General features: G+C 39.9%; 1 protein-coding gene across 3 annotated transcripts in view; it reads right to left on the bottom strand.

Annotated features, from left to right (window-relative positions):
* The window catches only part of TAF5 (TBP-associated factor 5), a 50,891-nt gene that overhangs the window by 7,594 nt on the left and 29,511 nt on the right, over positions 1-13,786 (bottom strand). For all 3 annotated transcript variants that reach the window (XM_077366449.1, XM_077366451.1, XM_077366452.1), the window contains 2 exons: positions 3,593-3,709; positions 1,700-1,965 (listed from right to left, as the gene is read on the bottom strand). In XM_077366449.1, coding sequence (XP_077222564.1) covers positions 1,700-1,965; positions 3,593-3,709 — 383 coding nt within the window. The remainder of the gene's footprint in view (positions 1-1,699; positions 1,966-3,592; positions 3,710-13,786) is intronic.

The following is a 13,786-nucleotide window of genomic DNA, read 5'->3' as shown; positions in this document are numbered from 1 at the left end:
GCCCTACGTGTACAACGTAGAAACCTCTACTTCAGAAACTTCGGTGACAGGATCGGAAAGGGAAGAGTTTGAGGCTGAAATGGCAAGAAATAGGGGAGGAGATGACACTACTACGATTAATCAAAGAAGAACTCCCACTCCAATTCCTTCCAACTCCGAATCTCTCCGAAGCGCTTACCAACCACCCATCAATCGCCGGAGAAGAAGATCTCCACGCCACCAAGTCCCATGGCGTTCATAGATTTATCCACGGATTCTTCCTCGAAGTAATAATCGCCGGAGAAAGAAAGCACTGACTAGGTGGATCATCGCCGGAGAGCAGTCCGGTGGATTTTCTCAACCAGCATCTCAAGAATAGTGTAGCATTAATAATAAAATTAATCACCCTCATATACTGCAATGTAAGGGTCAGTCAATTTTTTACAAGTCAATTTAATCCTCTAAGGAGAATGTTTCTGTTTATGCAGGTCTACTCGACTTGAATCTGACGAGGAAAGAAATCTAGAGCCGCATAAAGACAGATCTTATTCTTGATTTATGCTGGAAAAATGGTCTATGTTGGGAAAAAAAAAACCTAATAACTGATCAATGTAAGAATAGAAGTTCACATCTGCTCGGGGACCCAAGATTAAAAGGTTAAATCTGCTCAGAACGGAGATATGAGAGAATATTTTGCCAGTAAAACTTGAGCTTCAGCATCTAAGAAAGAAAGAAAAATGATGCCAAAAAAAAAACTCAGTTCATTAACTTTCAATCTAGGAGAAGGTTATCCAAATCAAAAACCGCTTTAACGACTGCCTCGTCTGCACCATAATTTTCTTTCAGATATTTTTTACAATATTGTCTAAACAATTAAAATAAAACACGAGAAGCCAATAGTTAGTGGTAGATTGCAGAAAATTAGGCAGCCACCAATCAATGCCCACTGGTACAATCCAACACAGCTTAATAAGGTCGTATTACTGGGCCAAAGATCTCTATTTCCAACTATCTGGTGGAATAAAAATTAGAAGTGACCAACAATTTCACAAGATGTAATTTCAACATTATGATTCGTTAAAGTAACTGGAATTTAAGTAGGTTAAGTAAATTGCTTCCTACATTGCTCAAAAATAATACATTGGTAGCTGAGTATTGAAAATTTGAAAAGAAACTTTCTAGGGAATGGTGATGCTATTCTTTAGAAAAATTCATTTGGTTAACTGGAGTCAAGTGTGTACTCCTAAATGTGCATCAGAGTTGTGGATTGAAGTAACGAGTCCAAACCCAGCATTTCTAGCTAAATGGTGTAGAAGTTTTTTTCTCATGCCAGGAAGATCTCGTCGGCTGAATTTTATTATTTTTCGAATAACTGATATTTACTAAAGAAAAGCACAGAAACGAACCGCCCCAATCAAGGTAACACATAGCACCAAAAAGGATCTTTACTAGGGAAATTGGAAATGTAAGGATTCTACAACCTGTAATTCTTGGAAAAAGAAGTAAGGGCTTCATTTCGTTTTGGTAATAGAGGCAACATTTACTAACTGGCTTGACAAATGGTTGGGGATAAAGGATCTACACATTTTGTGTGAAACTTTCCACGAATGGGCTTTCTAAAAATTTCAGTTATATCATTTAGCGGGCCTAAATATGGTTTTGTTAGAGGAAGAGTTTAATTAATAATATATGCAAAATAATAATAATAATAAATCACCACCTAAAAGCAAGTGTCCAAACGCAAGAGGTGTGCCCCATTAAAGGTGTAACACAGCGACCACTTGAGAGATCCCACATCATGATGGTCCCATCTTCGTCGCCAGAGGCCATGTACCGTCCATCTGGAGACATTGCTATTGATAATATCATACTCCTATGGCCAATGAAAATACGAACGCATTCCCCACTTTGCACATCCCATAATCTAACTGTCTTGTCACTTGATCCAGTCGCAATGTAGTTACAGTTCGCATGCCATTGCACACACTGAAATGATAAGATCCAACATTCATAGAATCAGTATAAGGGATTTGAAAATGAAAATTTTTGTGTTTAAGAAAATGCAGACCAAGTATAGTGGTAAACTTGGTAAGGTCAAAACAAGTTGGAAATGCATAACAAGATTAAGTAAATTGAATTGGCTTGGATTCTGAGCTGCATATAACATATGTATATGAATCATCTAACTAAGACACAAAACACAAATGATTGGAAGCACTTAGTATCTCAATATAGTTCCACAAAATTTCTTTGTCCATGTACAACAGGTATTCAATGGAAAGCAATATTAATTACCAACAAACTGGCTGTATATGCACTAAAAGCACTAAAAGCACTAATGGAAAACATAAGGCTAGAATTAGTTTTGAAGTATGAAGGCATCAGTGGATCAATTGAATAGTGGGCATGGTAAAGAATGGGCTGCCAAGTCCAATAATTCCAGCATCAGTGTTCTTGAAGTCATTACCATTCTCACGTGTTTCAATACTTGGACATTAGAACGTTACTTTAAACAGATAAAACAAATTCATCAAGGTATCCATCCGCATCCTCCCGGATGTTTCATTGTGCCCTGAAATGTAACACAAGCTCATCTTCCCATTACCTTTTCATGGGGATTCAATTAAGTCATAAGTAGGTAGAATTGGCTGACTGCGCTGATTGCTGATAATGAATCAGTGCACTATATTCATGTATAACAACCAAAAATAACTTAATGGTTTTTCAGTTCCCAAAATTTCTACATGTTTTGCCCTCTTTGCTTTTGTACATTATGGTTTCATTGAATATCTAGAGAATTTTTAAAATGTTACTACGATCGTTGAATAGGAATGTGATGGTTTGGTTAACTAACTGAAATGCTGGTATTCCAAGATAAAGTCTTTACAGTTTTGTTTGCTCTGGCAAAGCCGACAACACGTGGAAAACATGCTAAAAAATTGTTTGATTCCTAATAAATCCCCCACCATGAGCCCCATATCACAGTCAATCAACCACTGACCATTGTATTGACGTACCAACAGGCATGGACTCACTAAGGCTCCAATATTGTATAGAGGATGTGTCTACGCACCACCATTGTGCCAGCGTTGCTCAATGGATGACTTCAGTGACAAACACGCCAAGTGGCAGGCTAAACCATCAGTTTAATTGCTCTGGCTTGAACCCACAACCACGTGAAGTACCTTCCAACTGAGACATGGATCACACTCCAACAACACCAGTCCACACAAAACGTAATTAACTTGATTTATTTAAAGACCAGAGAAAAACATTGATGCAAGTAGTAGGACAAGACTTCTGTGTTATCAACATCAACCAGATAATGACAAAATAATCTTCTTCAAAGGTATTATTTAACAACTAAAACATTCAGAGTCATAAGCATTGATATATCTATCCCATCCTTTCATGTCTGATCACAAAGTAACACTACATAACACAACAGAACAAACATAAATGATTAAAACTGAGATAATTTGACAGAGAATAGTCACACAAGTAAACATCTCCAAAGTGAAGAGAAAGTTCATTGAAAGTCAATGATTGATGATAATGATTGATAGATTCATATAAAAGCAGAGAAAGGCAATCTAGAAGAAATCATACTCACATCAACATCAGATAAATGTCCTGCCATTACTCGTAAAGGTAGGATTCTATCCATGGACCAAATCCTTGCCGTTCGGTCATGTGAACAGCTGGCAAAATAATGGCCAACAGGACTAAACTGCCATAAATGAAGCCATGACATAAACGATGGTGTTAGTAGAAAATGTAATTGTGTAGAAAATTAAATGTTGAACAATACAATAAGAATGCAAAAGTTAAGATAACGCAACAGTTGCATGACACAAGAACATGAATAGGAACAGTGTGGAAGCAATTTAAAACAAGAATTAAAAAATGAAAACAAAACTAAAGTTTCAAACAATGTGTCATATATCTAAACACACACACGCAGCACACATATATACATACATCTCTCTCTCTCTCTCTCTCTCTCTCTCTCTCTCTCTCTCTCTCTCTCTCTCTCTCTCTCTCTCTCATATATATATATATATATATATATATATATATATAGAGAGAGAGAGAGAGAGAGCTTCTGAACTTTAGTACTTGAGCTTCTTTTATTCTCCGAAACAAGAGCTTATGTAAAAGGTAAAGTTCGAAAAATACAAGGAGAAGTGGTACTAAAATAGGATCAAGTGAAGTATGAGAGACTTGGCAGGAGACTTGGTAGTAAAATAAGATCAAGTGAAGTTCAACTTGGCAAAGTCATTACCCAAGTTGAGTTGCATACGAGATCCAAGCCAACCTTATTACATGAGATTAGCTTGACTAACCATTCAAAAAAAAAAAAGATTAACTTGACTTGGTACAAGATTAAATAGTAGGATAATATATAATACTATGGTTATTATCCTACATCAATATTCGGAATTAGGGATTGAGCATCTAGCTTAATGGTAAGACTATGTTCTTCAACCCTGAAGTTGGAGGTTCACTCCAGCTTACCTACATAAAAAAATAATATTGTGAATTATTTCATATCAAACATATGGAACTAGATTTTTTTAATGGTGAAGAATTCATTAAATAAAGGGGACCAAGATAATCATATACAAAAGATAAAAAAGAAAATGGCGGATACAAATCCAACCAAAGACAGCTGTGAAGCCAGCCATGCTGTGAATGTTGGGCCACCAAGAAGCACCATGTGCATAAGATGAGTGTAGCGGAGATGCGAATGCTTAGATGGATGTGCGGTCACACAAGGTTAGATCGAATTAAAAATGAAGTCATCCGTAAAAAGGTAGGGGTGGCACCAATTGAGGAGAAGATAAGAAAGCACCACTTAAGATGGTTTGGGCATATCCAACATAGGCCTTTGGATGCTCCAGTGAGAAGAAGTGACTTGTGCCAAGTTGATGGAGTAAAAAGATGTAGGAGCAGACCGATAACAACTTGGATAGAAACAATGAGAAAAGGCATGAATCTTGGAACATAAGAACATGACCTTGGATAGGATAGAATGGAAGAAAATGATCCATTTAGACGAACCCAACTAGTGTCAGGAATAGACTTGGTCAATTTGAGCCGGGTAGATCCTTTCACGTTCATGAAAATTTTCTAAAGGATTCATTAGCCAACCCCAACTACTTTGGGACAAAGGCTTAGTTGAGTTGAGTTGAGTTGAGTATCAAGAGCTTCCAAATGAACCCCCTTCTAGCTAACCCATTCACTTCCCCGTTTGCAGATCTTCTAACATGACGAAAACTAACAAAAGAAGAACCAACTAAGTCTTGTATTTCCTCAAAATACTGAACGAAGCGCCAATGATAGTCTTTAGAGCCACATAACCATCGAATAATATTACAAGAATCGCCCTCCACCACCACCTTGTTAAGGTCCACTCCCTCCAATAATTGAATACCATGGAATACAGCCAAAACCTCCGCCTCGAAAGAATCAGCCACTCCCAAAGGGCCATCATAAGCTCAAACCTATGAAGCACAAGTACAGGTACGGGGTGTGGGTACGACACGACACGGGTACGTGGGTACGTGATTTGCCAAAAAAACCGGTGCGGGTACGTTCGGGTACGCCGAATATAATAATATATTTTAATATTTTATTATATATTTATAAAAATTTAAAAAAAAAAAATTGTAGAGCAATCAAATAACAATAACATCACCAAAATGAAAAATTCAAATATTACTCTTCATTTCATAAGTGATTAAGTTCCATATTTCATAACATGAGGCATCAATACATCATTCATTAGAAAAAAAAGTCTGTGACCAGTGTGTTGACCAGTGCCTGACAAGATAAATAATTTTTAGAGACCAAATTATGAGATTTTTTTTACCGGACTTTTGGAATTTAATAATGTTTGGACAAAATAGATTTTATGAATTTTTAAAATTTGAAAAATACCCCACCGTTTGGAAGTTAAGAAAGTTAAAATTTTGACCCGACCCTTTTTCTTTGAATTTTGTACTAGAACAGGAGAGTTGACTTTTTTTCCTTTTAGATTTGGGTGTTGAAACTATTTTTAATAAATCCAAAAGGGGGGTATTCCGTTATTTACATGTAAATCTTAAGTAAATGGACAATAAAATAGTAAATGGACGATAAAATAGTAGAGAGGAGTACAGGAGAGGAAAGAGAAGCAGCAGGACGTGTCGGCTACACGTGGTGCGAACCCGACACGCACCAAACCACCAAAACTGGTTTTTTAAAATAAATAAAAAATGGAGTACGTACCCCGGACGTACCCGGGGCGTACCCGGACGTACCCGCACCCCATAAGTGTCGGGTGCGGGTGTAGGAGCCCGGGAGAGTACCCGTGCTTCCTAGGCTCAAACCACCCTATCCGAATTGTCTTGAAGTACGCCCCCTACTCCAGCTGGACAGGGATTTCCAAGACTAGCAAAATTTAATTTTAGAAAGCCTTGACTCGTCGGTTCCCAATCTGACGCAATCACTGACTGCGGACAAGAGCCATAGCAGATTTCCCTCCATCCATGCCACAACTTGAAACCCGACATGAACCTAAAGCTTGGAAGAGATCTTACCCAAGCAATAGTTAAAGGGATCACCTTGAGAGAGAGAGAAAGGCGGGGCTCTTCACTTGGCCTCTAAAGGTTCTTGCATTTCTCTGCTTCCAAATTACCCATATAGTTGCAAGAAAAGTGATAATTTACAAAATCCTACCATTTCTCTTCCAACCAACCAGATGCCAACAAGCCAAAAGATCAACAAGATGACGAGGGAACACCCAAGATATACCAAATCTCCCTAAAACACTACTCTAAACTTCCCTTGCAACCTTACAATGCAGCATTAAATGATCCACTGATTCTGCCACCTGTAAACATAGACAGACATGATCAACAATCAATATTTTCCGCTCTCGCAAGAAATCAATCGTCTGAATACGTTGAAGCAGCGCTGCCCAGCCGAACACGCTAACTCTTGGAGGAGCTTTGAAAATCCAAACCTTTGCCACACTAGAAGCCCCATCACATGACACAAGGTGAAAATAAGAATTAACGGAAAAGTCCTCTGAAGAATCCCAAATCCAAATCCTCTTATATGAACTAGAGCTTTTGATGTACCAGCTCTGGAATAAATCCAAGAGACTAGTTAAAGACTGCAACTCTTTATCAAATAAATTCCTTCTAAATGTAGGAAGCCAGACTATCTGATCCTTCCTTCTTTCAAAGGCGTCCATGACCAGACCTTCCTTAGATGACAATACTAAGAACAAATCAGGAAAAAAGGTCCTTCAAAGGGGAAGACGAACACTACATGTCAAACCAAAATCTTAACTGATTGATAGTATGCAACCTAAACCTGACACCTCCCTAGAAAAGATATTTGAAATGCAAAATATCACGCCACACTGTCGTCCCTTGGTGCCCAAACTCGTTTAAAGATTCCCAGTGCCCAACATCAACATCAGATCCATATTTACTAACAATAACTTTAGCCCGTAGGTGCTCTCTTTCATTCCCAAAATGCCATAGCCATTTACCCAAAAGAGGCTAGTTAACTTCTTTCAGCCTTCGTACTCCTAAACCTCCCGATTTAAATGGCTTGCAAACTTCCTCCCATTTAACTAAAGGAATGCCTCGTTTATCATATGCCACCCCATAAAAACTGCATCTGGATTTGTTCCAATTTCTTAATAATACTAACATGACATTTAAAGATCGAAAGTTGGTAAAATGGAATATTTACCATGACCGACTTTATAAGAGTTAGCCTCCCACACCTTGACACCAAGTTTCTCTTCCACGTATCCAATCTCTTCTCCACCCTCTCCACTATCAGATCCCAGCACCCTTTCTTTGACCTCCCCGCCCCAAAAGGGAGCCCAAGGTATAATGACGGAAGGATGTCTACCTTGCAGCCCATGGCTGCCGCCAGATCAAGTAAAAGGTTCTCCTCCGTATTGATGCCGTAGATTTTAGACTTTTGAAAGTTTGCCCTCTGCCCTGTAATCAACTCGTAGCATCTGATAACTGCTTTAAGATTTAACACTTTAAACACATTAGGAGAGCAAAAGAGAAGCATGTCTTAAATGAGAGAGAGAGAGACCTCCAATTGCGAATGACCAATTTTAAAACCTTTGACAATACCACACGCTCTACCTTTCTCCATCAATCGACTAAGAGTTTTTGCCACGATTACGAAAACGAAGGGAGAGAGTGGGTCCCCTTGTCTCAGCCCCTTAAAAGATTTAAAGAAACCCTTAGGGAATCCATTAATAAGGATCGAGAACAATAGCCATTTCATGATCCAACCTCGCAATCTAGTTCCAAATCTCATTTTCCCCATAAAACAATCTAAGCTCTCACATTCAACACGGTCATAAGCTTTCTCCATATCCAATTTACAAACAACTAAACTTTTCTTCTTAGAGAAATCCACAACTTCATTAGCCAGCAACGAACAATCTAGAATTAGTCTCCCACAAACGAAGGCAGATTGACTAATAGAGATGATTTTGGGAAGGATATTCTTCAGCCGTTTTGCCAGCAACCCACCAAGCTAATAGGATGAAAGTCGGTTATGGAAGAGGCTCCAGCCACCTTAGGAATCAAAGCAATAAAAGAAGCCCCCGTACCTTAATCTAGTGCCATACCATCATAGAATTCTGTGAAGAATCTTACAATGTCTACTTTAACATACTCCCAGCAAGAATGGAAGAATGCAAGATAAAAACATCCGGGCCAAGAGCTTTGTCTCTACACATGGAGAAAACACCTCATTCAATCTCTTCTTCCTCAAAAGGTTTCTCTAAGCACTGTACATCCTCGGCGTCTAGAAGGCTAAACTCTACCCCTTCTGGAATCGGGCAAAGGATTCTTTCGAAGGAATATATATAGCTACTTATCAAAATTGACTATTTCATTCGCTATTTACTCCTTATCTGATCTTTCTCCATTGATCTCTAAAGACTCAATCTGATTTCCACGCCCCTTTGCCCTTGTAATGCCATGAAAATAAGCAGTATTTTTTATCACCTTAATCCAATTCGCCCTCCATTTTTGTTTCCAAGTAATTACATCATGAAGCAACATCTGATTATATTCCTCTTTCAATCTCCCAAATTCCTCCACCTATTCTATCATTGCCTCCCTGCACTCCTCCAATTTTATTTCCTTCATTCTGGTTTTTAGCCAACTTTTCCTCTCACAGAAGATTTAATCCGATCCGCATTTCATTCTTTTAACTTCTGCTCTACGAAGCGCAACTTTGTTCCGATAAAAGCAACTGCTTTACCGGCTACTTCGTCAACTCACCCACCACTCTCCCATTTTCTCTTCCATTTTGGGTTCCTCTAACCCTGCCAACTCAAAACAAAAAGGAGAAGGGCCCCGGGATTCCAGTCTTGGATCTAACATAATCGGACAGTCAGACACATGATCGAAGGCCATATGACATAAATCAGGTAGATAATCCAACCACTGAGGACAGATAAGAAAGCGATCTATTCTACTCCTTCGCTCTATTCTACTCCTCCTTGGATTCCTTGCCCTAATAAATTGCGCCCCAATCAAGGGAAGGTCGATCAACTCCTGCCCTGCAATGATATCTGCAAAATCCACTATATTTTAATAATTTGATCTTCTACATCCAGCCCTCTCTTCTTCTCCTTATCACATTGAAATCTCCCACTACGCACCACGGATGTGACCAGCTTCCCCCTAAATCAGTCAGCTCCTGCCAAAAGAACTCTTTTTCTCCCCTATCACCTGGACCATATACACTCCCACGAAAGTCCAAAACGAACTATCTTCTAATTTCTTCAATACTACTGCAACAGCGAACCGTCCAATACTCGACTCAATTTCCACAAATTTAGTCCTATCCCAAGACACCAAAATCCCCCTGAAGCTCCCTCTACGTCTAATGTGATGAACTCCCAATGAGCTCCCACTCCCATGCCTTTTTAAATACGCCCTCCTAATCTTCGACGATTTCGTCTCATGAATGCAAACCAAATCAGGCCTCTGTGATCTAATCTTCTCCTTAACATGAGCCCTCTTTTCCAAGGACCCCAACCCGTTAACGTTCCATGATAGAATGTGCATTGAGAAACCATCTTTGCTTTAATCCTCCCCTTATGAGTACTTCTTGAATCGGAACCATTGGCCTTCCCATTCAAACTGTTTGAATCCAGATGTTCGTAATTAATTGCTGACTTCAGACGCTCCAACTCCTTCAACAACATTCTAATAGTGTTAACACTTCTAGGATCCACAACACTTCTCTGTTGCAACTCGTGATTTTCTGCCCGTCGGAATAAAGCCCACAATTCCTCCTCCATCCCGCCAAAAGCTACACCCAGTATGCTACACATAACACATTGATATGAAATGATTAATAATAATTTCAATCAAGTCAGAATTCAAGCTCGCATTCTCCCAAGCTATCGGCTCAACTACATCCGCAACAACTATTGCGGCACTTTCATCCTCTGCCCACTGATTGTTGAGGATAGAAATCATAGCTCTTGGATCTACTACTCAACTTCCATCCATATTGCCGTTGGGACCACTCACTTTTCCAACTTTGAAATAGGTGAGTTCGAGCTACTACCCAGACCTCTATCCTCTTCGATCTCAGAACCAGCACAGGAGGAGAAAGTTACCTCTGAGGATGACGCCGTCTCGAGCCCAGGAGCCATCAATTCTGGAAAATCGTAAAAAAAAGCGCGGGTGCGGAAAACCGAGGATAGGTAATATCCCAAATCCATAAAAAGGATACTTCCCAAGGTTATTCCATACGGTATCCCTACATCTGAGATGATCCTTTCTGGAATCTCCAAATCAATCGACGACCACGATTGATTAATTTTGTTTCTTTATGCGTCAAAGAAGAGACCTTCCACATGCAACCTCCAGCCAATCTCGCAAGAATTGAGGAAAAATATTTAATTCCTACCGGATTGCACCAATCTGATAGCTCATTCGTTGAGGAATCAATTAGGGAATGCTGAAAACATTCCCCCAACTTTCTTAAAGAGTACACGCAACCTCCAGCGCTACAATCGATATAGATGCAAATCTTTCCAAAAAGATTTTTTCAAAGAGCACCGAAGATCGTAATAGGTAACGCATTGAAAATTCCTCATTCTTTCTAAAAACCAATCAATCAGATCCACCCACACGTATCCTCCGGCAACATTATTGAGATTGACAACTGGATCTTATTGATTCTCTGTCTGGGAAAAGGCCACAAAAGGTGGATAACGTACGATTTGAATTTGTGGCTCATCTCTTACCTGCACCTCCTTGTTAAATTGCACTTTTCCACTATCCTGAGCCATATATGCATCTGCCATAGATGTTTCTGGACAACTAGTACCAGAAGTCATAGACTCTGGTAAAGGAGACCACCAATCAGTCCTCAAACTAACCCTTGGATCCTCCCTTATGAGAGTCGAAGACGGACCATGCTTGTTAATCACAATCCAGTTCACCACAACATTTAATAATACCGTCATCCTAATAATCTCTGGAATTTCCTTGGATGTTACCAAAAAGATACTACCTTCTTTATAACCCATGCCAGCCTCGCAATACACATCGATGGCTAAAACCATTCCTATCTTACTTCCAATGATACGAAAATTCTCCACTCTCCAAGCCAGTGGAGTTAGCCCTCTGATCTTCCACCAAGAAGCGAAATAAGTACATTGAAACCTAGCTGACCACAACTCTACTTGTATTAACGGTGAATTGCCATCCAATACCCCAATATTCAAAATCTGATTTAAATCACCCTCAGAAGGTGGAAAGATCAGAACCTCCTTTTCGGCAATCTGGACAATCTCCACTCCAGATCCCCAGCCACCGGATTGCAAAACCCATCTTCTGAGTGACATGAGAACACCATTGTAATGATCTGAAACCCTCCCCCAAAGATTTCGGCTCAACTCCGCAACGGACTTTAAGGCTGGCGACTCCCACCATAGATAGTTTTCTCTCGAGGAATCCTCCTGGGAAACTACTACTGGCGCAGTCACCTCCATATCCGCCTCCTCTCGCTCCACGATTTCTGATGTTTTTCCGGATCTACTCGTCTCCTTCGAGGGGATTTGAATCTGCAAATCAAGCATTCCACTCTCCTTTTGAAGTTGATAAAAAGGCATTTAGAACATTTCCAATCCCCACATTTCCAATCCGCACACAAAATCGAGGTGAATGGATTGTGGCGTCGTACCATCCAAAAGACAGTTTTTTCCCTCAAGCACAAATAAAGCATAGATCTTCTTTGTCTCTCATTTTTCCATTATTTTCAACTCCGCAACTCTGGAAAAAAAAAGAGGAAGAAGAGGGGGAAGGAAGAATAAGAAAAAAAAAAGAGGAAGAAGAAGAGGAATAAAAAAGGATGAAGAAGGAAACAGAAGAATCAGCGCTTGAAAAAATTGACGGTGCCACCATTGAACACAAAAATTGAAGGTGCCGGGGAAATGGGGAAAAAAAAAAGAGGAACGAAAGAAGAAGAATCGAAGCCGGAAAAATGGAAAAGAATAGTAAGAAGGAAAAGAAGAATAATCGATGGCGGGAAAATGGAAGGCGTTGGAAAAATATGGCAAAGAAGAGTCAGAAGGGAAAATGGAAGACGCCGGAAAAATGGAAGATACCTACAATCGACCAAACACGGGGTCATCTCGGTCAAACTCAGGATCGTTGAGATTTGTCCCAGGGTCATCTCGGTCTTCCCCAAACAACCATGAGTTCGATCGAGATGAGTGATGACCCCGAGTCAGACCGAGATGATCCCAAGTATGACCGAAATGACCCCGAGTCGGACCGAGATGACCCTGAGTCGGTTCTTCTTTTGCGCAACCTTGAGTTAGGATTGTCACTAGTCAAACTCAACAAGGTGCATCTTTAGTAAACTCGATATTCACACATTGGTTAGATATTGGGGGAGATAAAGTGGAGCATTTAGGAGCTAGAGCACTTCCAAGGATAGGAGAATCATAGGTACAAGATGCAACAGTCAATGAAGAAGTTAAAAATGAAGTGCAAAAGGTAGCTCATGGGCTTAGAAAAAACTAAAAAGGAAGTAAAAACCCTTGGTAAAAAGAAGATTAGTCACCCAACTACGTGAATTTTTATTTTTTTTAAAAGACAGATTCCCGTGGAAGGAAGACCATCTTCTTTTCACACCCTAGCTACAAATTTTGTAGTCTAAACCTTCCTTAATAAGTTGTTCCCTTTCAATATCCTTTTCCGGTGTAAAAGAAAAAAGCCACCAAAACGCTCCGCCCATTCCAAACCCCCCTGCTTCCTCTTCATCAACATCTGATTCTGAAGAAGATGAAGAGGAATCCAACTCTTCTCTTCCTCCACAACTCCAACAAAAACCCAACCTCAAAAAGATCTTTCCCATCCCACTCGAAAATGCAAACCCGAAATCCTCACGAAAACCCTCTGAATAAAATGAGTATGAAATCCACTCTAACAACAAAGAACAATCCAAATCTGATTCCAGTGAGTTCAAATCATCTCCAGAAAAGCCCGATAGCCACGGCCCAAATTTTGCTACCGACCCCAACACAAAGCCAATCAGGTTTAAGAAGCCTACTCCATCAAAGCCTGCAGGAACACCGAGTCCTCAGAAGCTTTTCGTTGAGCCTACTCAGAACGAGAAGGATTCAAAGGGAAGGCGGGAGGGTTCAAATGAGAGATTCAACAAGGATGACGCCAAGAAGCAGTTTCAGAGGGTGTAGAGTGAGGAGAACGAGATTGCAATTTTGAAGGGCATGGTTGAT

Source organism: Tasmannia lanceolata, unplaced genomic scaffold (genome assembly GCF_043159265.1).
Source record: "Tasmannia lanceolata isolate RefF3 unplaced genomic scaffold, GAP_Taslan_0.1 ptg000023l, whole genome shotgun sequence".
NCBI classification, from domain to species: Eukaryota; Viridiplantae; Streptophyta; class Magnoliopsida; order Canellales; family Winteraceae; genus Tasmannia; species Tasmannia lanceolata.
The sequence above is the reverse complement of the archived record's forward strand: the minus strand, read 5'-3'. Positions and strand labels throughout refer to the sequence as shown.